Source organism: Pogoniulus pusillus, chromosome 33, assembly GCF_015220805.1.
Source record: "Pogoniulus pusillus isolate bPogPus1 chromosome 33, bPogPus1.pri, whole genome shotgun sequence".
Taxonomy (NCBI): Eukaryota; Metazoa; Chordata; class Aves; order Piciformes; family Lybiidae; genus Pogoniulus; species Pogoniulus pusillus.
Window position 1 is genome coordinate 3,866,140 of NC_087296.1, and position 17,669 is coordinate 3,883,808.

Sequence of the window (17,669 nt, forward strand, 5' to 3'; positions counted from 1 at the left end):
TAATCCAAGTCCAACCCTTGACCCAGCACTGGAGGGTCAATGCTAAACCATGTCCCTAAGTGCCAGGTCCACAGGCTGCTTGAACACCCCCAGTGAGGGTGGCTCCAGCACTGCCCTGGGGAGACCATTCCAGGGTTTGAGAACCCTTTCAGTGAAGAAATATTTCCTAACATCCATCCTGAACCTCCCTTAGCAATCTACATTAGACATTTTTATTTGTCACTGATATGCCTGTCCAGGGTACCTCACACTTCTTGTCCTCTTGAATTGAATTTCCACCAGAAATACCCTAAAGGGTTCATAGTGTCAGACCCCAAAGGACTGACAGTGTTAGACCCCAAAAGGTTGATAGTGTCAGACCCCAAAGGGTTCATAGTGTCAGACCCTGAAGGGTTCATAGTATCAGAGCCCAAAGGGTTCATAGTGTCAAAGCCCAAAGGGTTCATAGTGTCAAAGCCCAAAGTGTTCATAGTGTCAGACCCTAAAGGGTTCATAGTGTCAGAGCCCAAAGGGTTCATAGTGTCAGACCATTAGGATAAGACACAACTTTGATTTCTACCCCAATCACACAAGAGGTGGAGCTGCTCCCTTACCCAGCATTGCAGCATACATCTGGGGGGAGAGGGGGAGGAATGTGCAGATATTGCATTGAAATCATCATAAATACAAACCAAAAATAAGGGTTTGCCCATCTTAATTGCCTTCAAGATTTTGGAGCTGGTTCAGAGCAGTTAGTTCAAAGGAGGAGCATGTGGCATCCTCCTGCAGCACAGCCAAATCTCTGTGGTGTGGCTGCCACAGTCATCTGCATTCTAGTGACAGCCCAGCTCCCATCTGCTGAAACTAGGAGAAGTTACACCCACTCTGCTTGCATCAGGATTGTGATAGCTGAAGACACAGAAGCAACCACAGGGTCCAGAAGCTATTCTGAGATGGCAAATGCTGCTCCATCACATTTGCAGCAGTTCAGAGCCAGAATCACAGAATTAACCAGGTTGGAAAAGACCTCTAGGATCATCAAGTCCAGCCTATCACCTAACCCTTCTAATTAACTAAACCACGGCACTAAGTGCCTCATCCAGCCTCCTTTTAAACACCCCCAGGGATGAGGACTCCACCACCTCCCCAAGCATCCCATTCCAATGCCAATCACTCTTGCTGTGAAGAACTTCCTCCTAATGTTCAGCTTAAATCTGCCCTGGTGCAGCTTGAGGCTGTGTCCTCTTGTTCTGTCCCTGGGTGCCTGGGAGAAGAGCCCAACCCCACCTGGCTACAACCTCCTTTCAGGTAGCTGTAGAGAGCAATGAAGTCTGCCCTGAGCCTCCTCTGCTGCAGGCTGCACACCCCCAGCTCCCTCAGCCTCTCCTCACAGGGCTGTGCTCCAGGACCCTCCCCAGCCTTGCTGCCCTTCTCTGGACACCTTCCAGCGCCTCAACATCTTTCCTAAATTGCTGGGCCCAGAACTGAGCACAGGACTCAAGGAGTGGCTGAACCAGCACCACACTGAGACTGGAAAAGACCTCTGAGCTCACCAAGTCCAGCCTATAACTTAACAACACCTTCTTCTTTCCTTCTCCCAGCTGCCAGCAGAGACTGATGGGTGGTGAAGCTTCTGCCAGTGTCCTCCCTGCTGAGATGCTGCTGCAGGACTCCACGAGGTGTGGGGGGGGAGCTGAGTGCACCCCTTTGGCAGACTGCAGCTGACTAAACATCACAGAAATAAAGAGATGAGGTTGCCTTCACCATGCCAGCCAACAGGCAAGCTAAAAGCCAAGAAAATTGTTCCAGGAAAAAGAGAAGAAAGCTTAATCTTAGTTAAAATATAGTCCTGAGCACTGGCAGGGTCAGGGTCAGACTGGGTTATGTGTTGTATAAGCCTCCGTTATACAAGCCAGGGCAGGGCAGAGGCTTTCCCAGGGCTACTCAAGCCTGCTTGGTTTTGTTATTGCTACCTCATTCCTTCCTTCTCACTGCCCCTTCTCCTGGTGCTTGTTGGACATCAAACAGGATGGTCCAAGTGCTTCCATCACTGTGATTTAGACCACTCAAATCACCTGGCATTAAATAAGAGTGTGGGAGCTTATGAGTGGGGCTAAAGCAATTCAAGTGAGTGGCTGCCACAAAGGCAGCTCCTTACATGCTGTGTGTCTGTGTAGCAGGCAAAAAAAAGCATGGAATGCATCAGGAACTCAGGCTGCTGGGACACAGAGCAGGAATACAAGCTGCAGGAACCAGAGTTGCTGAAACCCAGGCTACAGGAACCCAGGGCATGGATACCAGCTACAGGAACTCAGGGTAGGGACCCAGGCTGCTGGAACCCAGGCTACAGAAACCCAGAGTAGGGACATAGGGCACAGGAACACAGGCTGCTGGAACCCAGAGCATGGATATAAGCTACAGGAACCCAGAGTAGGGACCCAGGCTGCTGGAACACAAAGCAGAGATACAAGCTACAGGAACCCAGAACAATCAGACCCCAGGAGCAAAATGCAGTCATCACTTGAGCCTGTCCAGTCTGGACAGCAGTGACTGGTGCTGAGGGAGCTCCTGATAACGTGGGGAAAGGCACCACATGCATGTTTGATAGCAATAACACGACTGCTGCCACCCACCCCTTGGCCAGCTCGACACAGGCTGCTGAAGGCATTTTGCCTGTGGGGCATACACCACCCTCCTGGGGCACTCCACCCCATTCACCTGGTTTTGCATGAAGACAGTGGCAAATAAACCTCTTTGTCAAGACTCACCAGCCCTCTTTGCATCCCAGCACTCAGCCTTCAGACAGATGTTCTGCAATCTTCTTCAGGCTATTTTTCCCCCCCGTGGAGTAAAGCAAACCAAGGCTGCTCCTCCTAGCAGCCTTCCACTTTCCCCTGCAGAAACAGCTGCCCTCAACCCTCCCTTTGCCAGGTGACTTTCAATTCTCTCTTCTGATCAGCTGCAGAGAAGCAGCAATCATCAGAAGAAGCACACAGAACTACAACCTCCACCTGAAAACCTGCTGCAGCACAGCCCCCCTTTTGACTTCTTTTTCCCTTATTCCTATGTGTTTGAGTAACTGCTCTCAGCACACTTGTACAATACTTTGAAGTTCATTTCCCTCTGGATTCAATAGGCTAAGTTTATCCCCAAGAACTTAAAAAGCTGCAGGAACAGACACTGGCAACTCACCACAGCCTTCTGAAGGAAAAGTGACACAAGTCATCCGTGGCACAGCAATGTGCCCTTGTGGCCAAGAAAGCCAATGGGATCCTGGGGTGCATTAGAGAGAGTGGCCAGCAGATCAAGGGGAGTTCTCCTTCTCCTCTACTCTGCCCTGCTGAGACCTCATCTTGACTACTGCCTTCAGTTTTGGGCTCCCCAGTTGAAGAGGGACAGAGATCTGCTGGAGAAGGTCCAGTGGAGGGCTGTGAGGATGATGAGGGGACTGGAGCACTGCCTGATGAGGAGCAGCTGAGGGACCTGGGGCTGCTTAGGCTGGAGAAGACTGAGAGGGGATCTAATAAATGTCTATAAATCCCTGAGGGCTGGGGGGGCACAGGCTCTGCTCACTGCTGCCTGGGATAGGACCAGGAGCAATGGATGGAAGCTGCAGCATAGAAGGTTCCAGCTCAACACAAGGGGCAACTTCTTGACTGGAAGGGTCCCAGAGCCCTGGCACAGGCTGCCCAGAGAGGTTGTGGAGTCTCCTTCTCTGGAGCCTTTCAAGGCCTGTCTGGATGTGTTCCTGTGTGACCTGAGCTAGATTGTATGGTCCTGCTCTGGCAGGGGGGTTGAGGGATGATCTCTTTGGGTCGTTTCCAACCCCTGCCTTCCTGTGAAATACAACATTGGGCTGCAGGGAGCAAGGTGTCAGTTTCAGAACTGGGGAGAATATATGGTTGCTCTAACAAATACAATTTGCTCCTTAATCAACAGAAGGGGAAGGTAATTATCTAAAGCAGTCTTTTCATGGCAGAGGGAATAAACAAAACACTAGAGGAAATTCACTGACTTTTGAGACTTCCAGCTGAGGTTTTCCACTGCAGTAGAAAGAGAAGAACACAAAAGTTTTACCTGGAAACTGAAGAGCTTAACCTTTTCAGACCAGGCCATTACTATAAAAGAGACTTTGTGTTGTACAAGACTGGACAGTATAAAATACCTGTAGCACTCATCTTTCCCTGCCCTGCCACAGGTTCCTTTGAACATCTTCAGTGTTTAGCACATCTCACTTGGGACCCTTCCTTTAAAGCCAAGAGGTTTACTCCTCACAAGCTGTTTTCCCCGCTGTAAATTGCTACTGTTTGGGAGGGTGTGTGGTGGGGAGGGGGTGGAATTGAATGAAATCCAGAGGAATATTCTGATTGCCAGTGGCTGTTCTCTCAGTCTTAACCTAGATCAATTTGACATAAGCCATTTACTTCATGGTTAACCCCGGAAAAAGCCTGCAGGGAATATAAATTCATGCATTAATCCTGCTCACCAATTCAGCTCCACTTAGGTTTGGGTGGCAGAGGCACTGCATTTCAACTCCCAACTCGAATTTACTGCCTCCCAATGCCCACTCCAGAGCCTTTTGTGATCCTCATGGCAGAGGAGAGCAGGAGACACGGCTCTAAGTGCTGAGCACCACAGTGAAACGTAAAGCAGCATTAAAAGTTGCTCCATGCTTAATGCGGTGGTTTAAGCAGCTAATCTTGTTTCAGTTGAATGGCACTTTCAGTACAGCAAATCAATCAGTCACAGGTGGGATGACTGAAGAGGAAAGACAAATTAAACCAGTTTAGGGCACCATATAGATGGTTTTTATTATTACTTCTTTTAAGTGTCTGGTTTAGTTTGGCATCTCTCAACAGTCAGTTCTAATAAACGCTTCCAGAGCACAGATTAAGCAGGTGGGAATGGTGCCCAGAAAGAGTATTATGAATAACTTAAGGCACTGGTTTAATTGCAGCAGTCCATGATACTTACAGTGCTGACACCAGAGGGGGATTTTCAGTGTTGAAAGTTAACAGTTCCACCCAGCTAGCAGCCAGTCTCTCTCACACTAAGTATTTCCAAGAGCTTGCCAATAGTTTCACCTCGGATGGGAGCAGAGGAAGATTCAGGGAACGGTTTGGCTTAGAAGGGATCACAGTATCACAGTGTCACAGTATCACAGTATCACCAAGGTTGGAAGAGACCTCACAGATCATCAAGTCCAACCCTTTACCACAGAGCTCAAGGCCAGACCATGGCACCAAGTGCCACGTCCAGTCCTGCCTTGAACAGCTCCAGGGACAGCGACTCCACCACCTCCCCGGGCAGCCCATTCCAGTGTCCAATGACTCTCTCAGGGAAGAACTTTCTCCTCACCTCCAGCCTAAATCTCCCCTGGTGCAGCCTGAGGCTGTGTCCTCTCGTTCTGGTGCTGGCCACCTGAGAGAAGAGAGCAGCCTCCTCCTGGCCACAACCTCCCCTCAGGTAGTTGTAGACAGCAATAAGGTCACCCCTGAGCCTCCTCTTCTCCAGGCTAACCAATCCCAGCTCCCTCAGCCTCTCCTCATAGGGCTGTGCTCAAGGCCTCTCACCAGCCTCATCGCCCTTCTCTGGACATGCTCAAGCTTCTCAACATCCCTTCTAAACTGGGGGGCCCAGAACTGAACACAGGGGTTGAAAGGGACCCAAAGATATCATCCAGTCCAACCCCCCAGCCAGAGCAGGACCACACAATCCATCTCAGGTCACACAGGAACACAGCCACATCTGGGCACATCACAGGGCTGGTAGCTGCATGTGAATCATTCTGCCTGAGTCCTGCAAGCAGCAAGACACTGATCCCGCTGCTGGGGAAAGCAATGCAGGATTTATTGCTTCTGCTCTTCCAAGGTGTAGCTTTCTCACGCTGGCAAATCACAAACGGTGCACCCTGCACGAACTTAAAAGATCAGGCTAGAAATGCTGGAGAGTGTCCATACCCTACCAGGAGCACACAAGGCTACTGCCGGCCGGTGAGATGCCAGGCTCTGTCCATGGTGAGGCACTGCACTGCCATTTTAAACCTTCCAGCTCGACAGCAGTCCCACACCTCACCCGCTAAAGCTGCAAGTGGCCAGCGGAGGCAACCAAAAGCCTCCCCCCAGAGTCGGCAAGTGCTACCCACTCGCCTTACTCGCTCACACCACCCACCCACGGAACTCCGTTGCAGCAGGAGCTTTTCCATGCACTTGAGCAGGCTCCGGCTGAGCTGAAGCTCCAGCCCTTGCTCAGCAGTTGGCACTTCATTTGTTCTGCAATTCACCACAGCCACGCTTTGAAAACATCTTTCTGATGCTGGTCTCCAGCAAATGGCATAATGAGGAATAATAAGCAGGTGCTCCTGAGCACAACCCCAGAACAGCAGGAGCATTAAACTGCTATAAATGAAGCAATTAAATAACCACACACCTCCTTGTTTATTGACAATCTTTATTCCAGCTGACTTCCCATGTTTAGAGGCTTCCTAGGAAGTATAAATACAAATCAAAAGGCTACCCCCACAGTAAGAAACTTTTACTTGCACAAAAAGATACAAACCACTACTTTCAAAGTTCATCCTATTTAGTATCACTAATAAGAATATATATTATATATAATGTAAATATATTATATATAATATATATGTTGTGTATATATTATATATAATATATATAAATATATATAATATATCTATAAAAAACACAAAAAAGGCCAAAAGAAAGAGAAACTCATGATGAAAAGAGCAGCAGCCAGAAGAATCCTAGGTTTGCTTTCAACATAATCCACACGCTCCACATTTCTCTAGGAACCAGAGTACAAAGAGAATTCCAATCTATATATTAAATACCCTCCCAAAACTATAACACTCATGGCAAGGAAAATTAGTAGTACAAAGTTGGAGAGGAAAGAAAAAGAAAAGAGAATAGTAGCTAGTTAAAAAACCCTCAAGTGTAAACCTTCACTGCTGCTTTAAAGTCACATGAGTATTTCCGTTTGGCTCAGCAGCCAGGAAAAGAAGGAAAGCTGATCTTTTTCAATTATCTGCTTGGGGTTTGGGGTTGGGGTTTTTTTAAAGTGCTTAACCACCATATCCAAAAGTAATGACTTTCAGACCTACTTAACATGAATGTGCTCAAAAAGCCACTGCTTACAGTAGAAAAGCTGTTCCCCTCCGAAAGGCTGCACATACAAACTGGCTTTAGCTGGCGCGAATGAAAGATTGCTTTCAGCAGCTCTCAATCATATGATGGCCCAAATCAATGTAATGCTATTAGCAGCAGGCAGCTGAATAAGTCCTAGAAAGTTGAAGTTTAAGAATAATAGATATATATATATAAAAAAAAGAAACCTTTTCCTCTGCCAGCCACGAGAAGGTAACTTTATGTCATCAGCAAAAGGTTTGATGTTATTGCTGGAAGCTGACTGCTGACTTAGAAATTCACACGTTGAACAGAGGGAGGGAAATGCTTCTTACTGATGAAGCACAAAAAGGCAATCCTGTGGGTGGGACCCATCACTAACACAGCATTTTATGTAATATTAAACATACTCTCAAGCTGGCTTTAAAATCCGAGTTTTGAGTTCTGTCCTAACTTAAAGCAACCCACCCACAAAAAAAGAACAAACAAGAAAAACAATGAGTTGAAGACCCTCAGGACTGGGTTTAGTTTTTTTGTTTTTACAGTGTTATACATTTGAGCCTTAGTGCAAAGGGAAAGAAAATAACATTCTAGGCTCCAAAGCCAGTCCAAGTAACATCAGACTACTTCATGGGGTGTTTTGACAGACATCAGGCAGAGATTCTAAGATCAATGTAATTTTTCAGCTGTAGTGGGCATGCATTTTCACCTCAAAGTCAGGCAACACATTTGAAATGAGAGCTAAGACTTTGGCATTCCTTAACCTCAGTTATAGCTATAAATCATCTCAACTCCACTATTCTCCCAGAACAGGACTATCACAACCAAACTGGACTGCTGGTACTGCTGCAGTGGTTGAATGGAGCCCACAGCCTGTCAGTAATGCTGAGCAGCCCTACAGGATTTTCTCCATCAGCTTTGGAATCCTACAAGCTTGGATTGGATTTGCTTATGATCACCTATGTCACAAGCCAGATGATTTTAAACTAGTTCTGGGAAATCAGCAATCCTCAACAGAGTATCTTCATTGTCTTTCAGGACAGCTTTAGAGAACCCTTTGGTTCATTTATTGCTAAAATAAAAAGGTAACTTTTCCCCTGCCAAGTTCCTCTTTATTAAGCCATAAATGCTAAAGCAGGGAATTGAGCATCTCCAGTGATTTGACCTCACTTCTCCACAAAAGCAACAACAAACACAACCAAACCAACCCATCAAACACCTTTATAATTAAAAAAAGGAAATAACACAACAGAAAAAACAGTGAAGCATTCCCCTGCAGCCATCCAAAACAAGCCTCTGAAAATGTAACACTTTGACAAGTGATTATTTTAGTGGTTAAAGTGTGCAAATGACTAAACCTGTTGCCTGCTTCAGAGCCAGCTGAACATTGCAGTCAAAGACCACTCTGCATTGGCAGTGCTGTTGCTGGCTTTGGGCACAGTAGTTTACCACCTTCTCTCCATGTTTTATGGCCTTGCTTTTTCTTTAACAGATACCAGAAGCATGAGGTCAGACCAATATAAGAAAACCAGAAGCTATTCCTTCTATCTTTTTTTTAAGGTTTCCTGTCAATTCTGACTCTGGCAAGACTGGATATTCTTTGGAATTAAACACTGTTTCAGGCAAGGACATCAAATTATCATTTCAAGTTCTGCCTGCCTATGAAAACCACTTCCAAAAAGATTGGGAATTCAGTCTTCTGTGAAACAAATATGATAAATAAGGAAAAACACCACTCAAGAAGTGTAGTTATGCTATTGGTGAGAAGTACAAAAGCTTAGAAAGAGAAAAACACCAGGTTCAGCCCAAGGCTGAAGGAAACCACAGAGTCCATACAGTGTCACACAGCCCTGCCTGGTTAATATCCTCGCTTAGAAGTCAGACAGCATTTTGTTTAACTTGTGTTGCTCCATATCATTACACTAAACCATAATTAACTCCTCTTTTGTGCCAGCCTCATTCCAGCACAATTGTACCCACTGTACAGCAGCAGCAGCAGCTCTCAGGTTTTGTTTTGCAGCTCAGCTGTATTTTTCTTGGATGTTCACAAGACTGGCATTTGACTGGATGCGCTTGGCTGGGAAGGGAAAAATGACATCAAAATTAAACACAAAGAATTCCACAGAAGTAGTCTCTCCACTCCCTCCCTTTATCCCACACAGACTTGCAAACAGCTTTCTGCTCACGTCCAGCAACTTTAATGAAAAGATATGGCTGAAGCTCTTCTCTGCCCTTCTTCAGGGGACGGCAGCAGACTAATAGTCGCTATTAGCGCTGTCGGCACAGCTGCAGGCAGAGCTGGCTGGGCCCCCGTTTCCCAGCAGAGCCAAGCAAGTCCCTGGCACCACCCAGCTCTAACAGGGAAATGCCAGCACCAGCACTTACGCAGAATGAGTATCCTCTTCTTCTGCTTTGAGTGAAGGAAGCTACTGAGATAAAAAACAACAGGTAGGAAAAGAATGAAGGACGAGACTGCAATCACCGGGACCGTGTCACTGCAGGGCATGGAGCAGTTGAAAGTCCTGCTCCAAAGCTTCCGAGTGATGTTCATCTACAAGAAAATCACAAGCAGGCATCAAGGCAAGCAGAGGCCTTTTTTGCTGTGCAGCAAAGCAATCAAGACCATCGAGTTCAAATACTCTGACAGATCTCCCTGCAAAAGGCAGCCAATCCCTGGAAATGTAGAAACAGAATCGGCAGGGTTGGAAGGGATCTCAAGGATCATAGAGTTCCAACCCCCCTGCCATGGCCAGGGACACTTACTTTCCACTAGATCAGGTTGCCCAAAGCCACATCCAGCCTGGCCTTAAAGACATCCAAGGATGGGGCTTCTACCACTTCCAATTTAAATAGACAACTTAAGCAGAGGCAAGATTTCCCATCAGCTTCACACTAGACTCTACTCAGGCACTCTGCCACATGCTTCTTTCCCAGAGAACTCACTGGCAGCCTGCAGGAACAGGGCTAATTCCACACTTTAAGCACCACATAAAACCACACAAGGTAACAAATCTTCTTCCAAACATGTCCCCAGTGCTGAGGACCCCTAGAAACAACTGCTGCAATAAGGAATCAGTTCTTACCCTGGCTGGAACAACAGCAGTAAAGCTTCACATTAAAAGCCAGAAGATTAAGAGATTATTATTTTTCAAATCCAGCCCCTCCACTGCAAGAAACTAAACTGCAGCTACACAAAGCAGGCTGCATTTGGGTGAGCTTCAGTGACACTCCTGCTGCACTGACTGAAGGCAAGACCTAGCAAGCTCCCCACGAGATGTCAACCTGCCCAAGGCACTGCTGCCTGTACCTACACCAAGCAGGAAAGGGCAATGTCTAGCAAGGCAAGCACAAATAGCTCAGATGAAAGCCTGCCCTGCTGAGTGTCAGTCCATACTTACTGCATCTTCCACGTCGATACACAAGTGTGCAGAGTGCCCAGACTCACCACCTTGCCTGTTCATCCTCTGCAAGTTGTTGTACAAATCATTCAACTTCCTGTAGGTTTCGTTGCAGTTTCTACACACCTCTGTGTAGTTATTTGGTGACAGATAAGAAGTCTGTCCCTAGGGTTACAAAAGAGCATTTATACAGAGTTTTAAGGCATTCTTTTTTAATATATATATCTATCTTTAAGAACTAGAAAGAAGTTTGAACCCAAATCTGTATTTCTAGCATCTTAGATTGAGCAGAAGCCCAAACAATTTGCAGGGGAGTGCAAGAAGTGACCAGCTCTAATTCACTAGGAACAGGATCCATGTCCTGCACGTTATGCATCTCTAAGTGTAGCCTGAACTAGCAGCTTTTCTTTCTTTAAAGCTGATTTTAAAAGTACCAGTTACCAGAAGGAGACAAAAAATCCCCTAGCTGTTAAACGTTATTCTACAGCCAGAGATCAGGCTCCTTCAGACTTTGTTTTGGTTTTCATTTGTCCATACCCAACAAGTAACTGCTGGTTACTGCAGAGCTGTACTGACAGGGACAGACCTTGCCTTCACCACCCCTGAAAACAAAACTAGAATCTCTAGAGATACTTGAGCCCAGGAATGGTTGTATCAGCTACCCACCAACCTCTGGGTCAGACACTTGAGCTGATCAGTAGGGCCAGCCCACACTGCTCCTGGTGAAGACTCTAAATGCACATTTCCTAGAAATCACTAGCAACAACCAAAAATCCCAAACCGCTTCCCTCAGGAGTTTATCCCACACCCATCACTTCTCATTTTTACCACTGAATGACCCCAGAACTTGGCCAGTTTGACTGAAATGGAATGCATCCAGCTGCTTCTTCAACTATTTAGGGTATTTTCTTTGAGGACAAGGATATTTACTTCACCAAGTCTATTATATTGCCTTTGTGATAGGGGCAAACTTTGCCCACCTATAACTTCACTGGTGAAAAGAATTGTTAGTGATTCAAGGTACTGCACCAGTGAAAAGAATTGTTAGAGTGATTCAAGGTACTGCACCAGTGAAAAGAATTGTTAGAGTGATTCAAGGTACTGCACCAGTGAAAAGAATTGTTAGAGTGATTCAAGGTACTACACTAGTGAGAGGAATCGTTAGAGTGATTCAAGGTACTGCACTAGTGAGAGGAATCGTTAGAGTGATTCAGGGTAGTGCACTAGTGAGAGGAATTGTTAGAGTGATTCAAGGTACTGATCTGTCTGAACTATTCTGTCCTATCAAAAGGCTATTTAAAGATGGAATTGTTAAGGCAGAAGGCAACACTTCTCCAAAGAGGAAGAAAAAGACACAGCATGCAGATAGAAAGTTTCTTACTACAGGATTACCAACTACAGTGGATTCAGATATTCTGGGGTGAAGCAGCATTGCAATTATATACCAAGTGAAGTCAAGGTGAATATTAGAACTAATCTTCATCTCTTCACCTGTCAACATCTGCACTTTGCAGATCACTCTTTTAATCTGCCTAAAATTCACCAGCTCACCAGACATTTATGTGCCTAACATGCATCTGTAGTTTATTCAGTGTAAGAAAGATTTTGGCAGCAATTAAAGGATTTAGTGCTTAAATACACAGCATAAATACCTGAAGGTTATGTTCAAAACACGTCAGGGATTTATTGAACAAATCCAGGAATTCTACAGTAGAATCTGATAATCCCTCACTGCTGTTCTTTAAACAGTCTGTCAAAGAGAGAGAAAAAAAAAATCAGAATATTCTAATTTCTAACATTTCCATAGCCAACAAGCCCCAGACACTCCACTCCACAAAGAGCTCTCAACTCTAACAGACAGGTCTAGGCAACGCTGCCATTTCCTTAGCTGCCTGCCACTGATATCTCAGCCCCGCTGACCCAACTCTTCATCGAGAGCATATTTCAGAATTAATTGCCCTTGATTAAGTGAAAGATGAAGACTATCATCAAGAGCTTTCTGAAGAGGGGGTCTGAATTATCTTTGGACTTTTAAGATCAAACAAGACATCACTTTTATTCTCTGCCCTGCACATCTAGCTTTGCACAACAACAGCCGTCACGTGCAAGCAGCAGCACGGCATTGGGGATGGAATGGAAGCATCCAGGGAACATCTAGACCACAACAGGTTTGGAGTGCAGGTTATTATCAAGAGGTGACCATTTCATCAGCTTGAGGGGAGCTCTGGTGCTTTCCTCAACCCTAACTCGTTGCTGCTTCCATCCACCCCACTTCAGACAGACCCCTGAAGGCAAGAGTGGTTTAGGAATGTAGATGTTCAAGCACAGCACCAGGAGAGTAAGCCAACAGTCTAGAAAAATCTCCTGAAAGGAAGCATCATCTGTGCTGAGGGTGAGCATTCAGCAGGATACTGGGTAGGCAGCACACAGGGCACAAGCTAAGCAGAGCAGGACCTTGCAGAGCACAAAGCTGCTGTGCTGCCTCTCCAGCCCTTACCTGCCCAGACTCACAGAGGAGAGCAAACCTTTATAGACTGTCAAGGAGCTCTGGAGCAAACCCAGCACCTTTAACACTCAACTCTCTACTTCCCTCAGCTTTCCAGTGCATCTCCTAGTGTACATTTCCACTGCCCACACCAGTGGCATGGCAAAAATCTGTAGTATCAGATGGAAGCATGGCACAGCACCATCAGCACGTGGCCAGTGAGACACTGGAACACTCTTGGGACACCCTCCACCCACAAAACAAAATCAGAAGCATGGCTGTAGGGCCAGATACTGTTCAACATGCAAGGATCCCAGAGTTACTGATTTTATTAACAAACAAAAAATGTTGTGAGTTAAAAGAAAACAACAGGAACACAGGAGAAAACCAGAAGAAACAGCACTGGGAAGTCTTCAACAAGGCCTGTAGATCACAAAGAAAACTGGCAAGACTACCTTTTGAAAGAGCAGCCTGAAAAAAAGTATTTATGTAACAAGTTTTCCAACAGAGTAGTGCCCTCAGATTTTTGGCAGTATCCCTCAGTGAATAAAAAGCTCTTGAACCCTTTGTTTGAGTGGCTCTGGTTTAGGATTTGTGTACTACCTCCTGACTGTCTTTAAACAAATGCACACAGCCCTGACCTGTGCAAATTTGAGGAGATAAGTTACAGCAGTAACATAAAAGCTACAGGGGGAGTCACATACTTGCACAGTTGGCTGTCTCCCAGGTTTCATTAAAGAACTCCGAAAGGGTCACAACTATCTGCAGCCTGTCTGAGGTCAAGATGCTTTTGGCACAGTTGTGGCTCTCAGAGGAATTCTGGAAGGGAAAAAAAAAGGAAACAACAAAAACAAGAACAAAAAAATTGCCATCAGTTGTTAAAAATGCAAAGGGAACACTCTGAAATGCATTTCAGGGAAGCAGAGATAAAGAACCAACACAACACATCAGTACTTCTAGAACAGGCAGAGCAGAACTGATGGAACAGCAAAAATCTTCTGATCCTCTAATTCACACTACAAAGAAGACATCCTACTGCACATGGCCTGGGAAGATGGACTAGGGCTGTATGCAAGTCAGCCAAAGAATAAAAGTGAGCAAGGAGACAGGACCTCCTCTGTCAGGTACCTCATATTCATCCACTTCTGGGCTGCTGCCCCAGGAACCAGCTGAAGGCAAATGCAGTCAGAGAGGACAGGGTCACTCTCATTAGGCTGAATATCTGAAGGAGTTGAATCAACAGACTGGCCTCAAAACAAACCCAAACAATAGAAAACAGCTTCCAAGACAGCTGTACCAACATACTGTATCAGCAGCAAACTTCCCCCACCACGCAGCCACAGCAAAGCAGCACCCATGGCTGCTGCCTCCAAACTCATGACTGGGCTCTTGTATTCTCTAGACTTAGCTGCCAAGTTGATCTGTCTTAGCAGGCACCCAACACATCCCATCCTTAAAGCAGGCACTGGCACAGCTCCTGCAGAAACTTATTCTCTGGACCAAGCTCCCAAAGAATGCAGAGCTGCCCTAAAAGCAGCTACAGAATAAACAGGAAGCATCCCTATCAGAATTCAGAGCCATGGTTTTCTCCTTCCAAGCTTTATTTTCTCCCTCAAATCACTGATACGAAACCATGACCTCCAGTCAGCTGACTCCTGTTTTCTAGCTCCTGGTTTCTGGCTGCTAAACTGACTTAAGCACTTCCCAACGTTGCAAAGGCTGCCAAAACCCTTTGATAAGTGATGTGGGACACACAAGAAAATAATCTCTTTAACGAGAAACTTGTTCCTTGCAGAGCTTTATGAAAGATTCAGTTTCCACTTCTCTTTGTTAGAGCAGGATTTTGGGGGTGGGTTTTTGGGGTTTTTTTAATAAGTTTCCCTTGGAGACTCAACTGCAGAAGTTGAGTATTGCCACATCTGGCAACTCCTGCATTCACCCACTTTCACTTCTACTGAGTTACAGAAAGCCATTGATCCAGGAAACTCTCTGGTTGCTTCATGAAGGCCTTTTAACTGTGCAACTTCCCCACCAGCTGGACTTGTAAGTGGGGAGAAAAAAGCACTTCACATTCAAATCTGAATCAAGCAGAACTAGATAATTCCACAAGTATGTTTGCCTAATTTATTCTTTCATCAGCCCAACGAGGAGGATTTTACATTTCAGACATGTTCAAAACTTAGCTGCTGCTTTCAGACTGCACTTGAACTGTTGTAAAGATAAAAAGACCTGATACATGGACTGAGGCTGCAAGAGGTCACTTCCTTTATTTATTTGGTTAGTTAATCCACACACAGAAGCAAAGCCAAAGACTCTCTAATACAGACATGTCTCCCACTCCACACAATGGATACTCCTCCCACGCTGCCAGTACTCAGGCACAGCAGTTGCAGTGAGTTCACACCTACTCTAAGCACTGGGATGTGTTGGCAACCTAATCCTAGCCAAAACACCACATTGGATGTACTAAAGAGAATCACTGCCTCCTGCTTTCACTTTACCTAGTCACTGGTATGAAACAGCTTCCATATGAGAAACAGACTACAGGTTTGCAAATGAAAGCAAGAGACTGCTGGCTACACGTTTCACAGAACCAAAGAATGGTGGGGGTTGAAAAGGGACCTGTAGATCATTTAGTCCAACCACCCTGGTAAATGTACAGGAGGCTGCACAGGACTGCATCCAGGAGGGCTCTGGCTATCTTTAACAGAGGCAACTCCACAACCTCTCCAGGCAGCCTAGTCCAGTGCTCTACCAACCTCAAAGTAAAGAAGTTTTTCTTTATGTTCAGACAGAGCTTTCTGTGTTGTTGTGCACATTGCCCCTTGTCCTGTTGCTGGACACTGCTGAAGAGTCTGGGCTCATCCTCTCGACACTCACACTTCAGAAGTACTGACAAGATACACTCTCAGTCTTCTCCAGGCTAAGCACCCCAGGAACTAACTTTTGCAAATGGATAAACTGGATGAGAACAAGCAAAACTTGCCATGAACCACCTCCAACACTAAGACATGAAAAAAAACCAAGATGACCAAGAGTCTGGAGGAAGTTAACAGAAAGCCCTGCTTTGGTCAAGGTGGGGTCTAGTCACTCCAGCCAGCACTCAGGCCATCTAGTTTGTTGCCACACACTCCCGTCAGCTTTGAAGCCAAGAACACTGTGACATGGCTCCCCACAGATGATGTGCATCACTCATGTCACACAGACCACCAATTTTCCAAGAAGTGCCTGGCAGCTGAGCTCTGGCAGTGTTCCTCACTAGTGCTAAACAACGACCTGCAAGCCAGGGCACTGCTTTAACCATTGCAACATCAGCAAGAGCAACTCAAGTTTTTCCACTTGCACAGAGGAGCAAAGCCTTTTTCTGCAGGTGGAGCTGCTTGCCCTTAACCATGCCGGGAGCTGCCTGCACAGACCATGCCACCGCGCAGCAGCCAGCACCACCTGCGGTGCTTCCCAAGCACACTCCCAGCCGCTGCTTATCTGCCTTACGCACCTGGTGGGTGCATGGAAACTGACCTTCACAGGGTGGAGATATGCTCATCCAGAAGACGGGTGCCCTACTCACCATATTAGTGTCACAGACCACACCAGAGGCTGTGTCCAGGCTCTGAGCCGGCCCAGGGTGCAGAGCTGGGCTAGGCAGCGACTGTCAGGCCGCAGGGAAGGTGAAACAGCAGCGTCTCGGCTGCCTTCCCCAGTGACCCACATCCTCCTGCGCGCAGCGCGGCTGCACTCTGAGACTGAGCTTATATGGCTCAGAGCCTCAAGGGAGCAGCCCAGCCCCCGAACCCTGCTCCGCTGCGCGAAGGGCCGCACGCTGGTCTCCCCCACCGGCAGCCTCGCAGCCCCCCTCGCCCGCCCAGCCCCGCGGACGCACCCCGACGGCACGGGCGATGTTGCCGTACTGTGCGAGGAGACGGTGATAGTAGCGGTGGCAGGCCTGGCAGAGCCGCACCGGGCGGGCGCGGCGGCCCAGGCAGTCGGTCAGCTCCGCGCTGTGCTCCGCGAAGGCGACGAGAAGGCGGCGGCACTCGGGCTCCAGCTCGGGGAGGTCGCCAGGCAGCCCCGCGCCCCACAGCTCCTCCGTCAGCTCCTCCGCCTCGCCCAGCGCCTCCAGCGCCAGGAGCCGGCGCACCTCGCCGGCAGCGGGGCCGAGGGTCAGCGCCAGAGCGCAGAGCAGCCGCAGGCAGCAGCGCAGCGGCGCCATCGCGGCCGCGCTGAGGAACCGGAAGCGCCGCGCCGGCAAACCACCCTCCCACGCCGCGGGGCGCCGCCGCTCATTGGCCACCGCCGGGAGAGGGGCGGGGAAAGGGGCGGGGCAGAGGATGGCAGGGGGCGAGTGAGGCAAAAACGGGCTCGGGAGGTGCCTGAGTGCAACAGCGAGAGCGGGAGATGCCCGAGCGCTGGAACGGGAGCGGGAGATGCCCGAGCGCTGGAACGGGAGCGGGAGGTGCCTGAGTGCAACAACGAGAGCGGGAGATGCCCGAGCGCTGGAACGGGAGCGGGAGGTGCCTGAGTGCAACAACGAGAGCGGGAGATGCCCGAGCGCTGGAACGGGTGCGGGAGGTGCCTGAGTGCAACAACGAGAGCAGGAGATGCCCGAGCGCTGGAACGGGTGTGGGAGGTGCCTGAGTGCAACAACGAGAGCAGGAGATGCCCGAGCGC

General features: G+C 47.7%; 1 protein-coding gene across 1 annotated transcript; it reads right to left on the reverse strand.

Moving 5' to 3' along the window:
- Positions 1–6,412: 6,412 nt before the first annotated feature.
- OSTM1 (osteoclastogenesis associated transmembrane protein 1) lies at positions 6,413–17,225 on the reverse strand. Its single transcript, XM_064170179.1, has 6 exons — positions 16,882–17,225; positions 13,706–13,820; positions 12,169–12,266; positions 10,517–10,681; positions 9,504–9,669; positions 6,413–9,195 (listed from the first exon to the last, which is right to left on the reverse strand). Exons 1-6 carry the CDS (start codon positions 17,209–17,211, stop codon positions 9,140–9,142), a joined length of 930 nt encoding a protein of 309 aa, XP_064026249.1. The 5' UTR covers positions 17,212–17,225; the 3' UTR covers positions 6,413–9,139.
- Between the last annotated feature and the right edge of the window lie 444 nt (positions 17,226–17,669).

Bases quoted from the DNA above. Each gene is read 5' to 3' on its own strand.
- OSTM1 (XM_064170179.1), bottom strand. From the start codon at position 17,211: ATGGCGCCGCTGCGCTGCTGCCTGCGGCTGCTCTGCGCTCTGGCGCTG. The intron at 13,821-16,881 runs GTGCGTCCGCGG...TTTCCCTTCCAG, and splicing joins ACATCGCCCGTGCCGTCGGG to AATTCCTCTGAGAGCCACAA. The intron at 10,682-12,168 runs GTATTTATGCTG...TTGTAACCCTAG, and splicing joins GTTTTGAACATAACCTTCAG to GGACAGACTTCTTATCTGTC.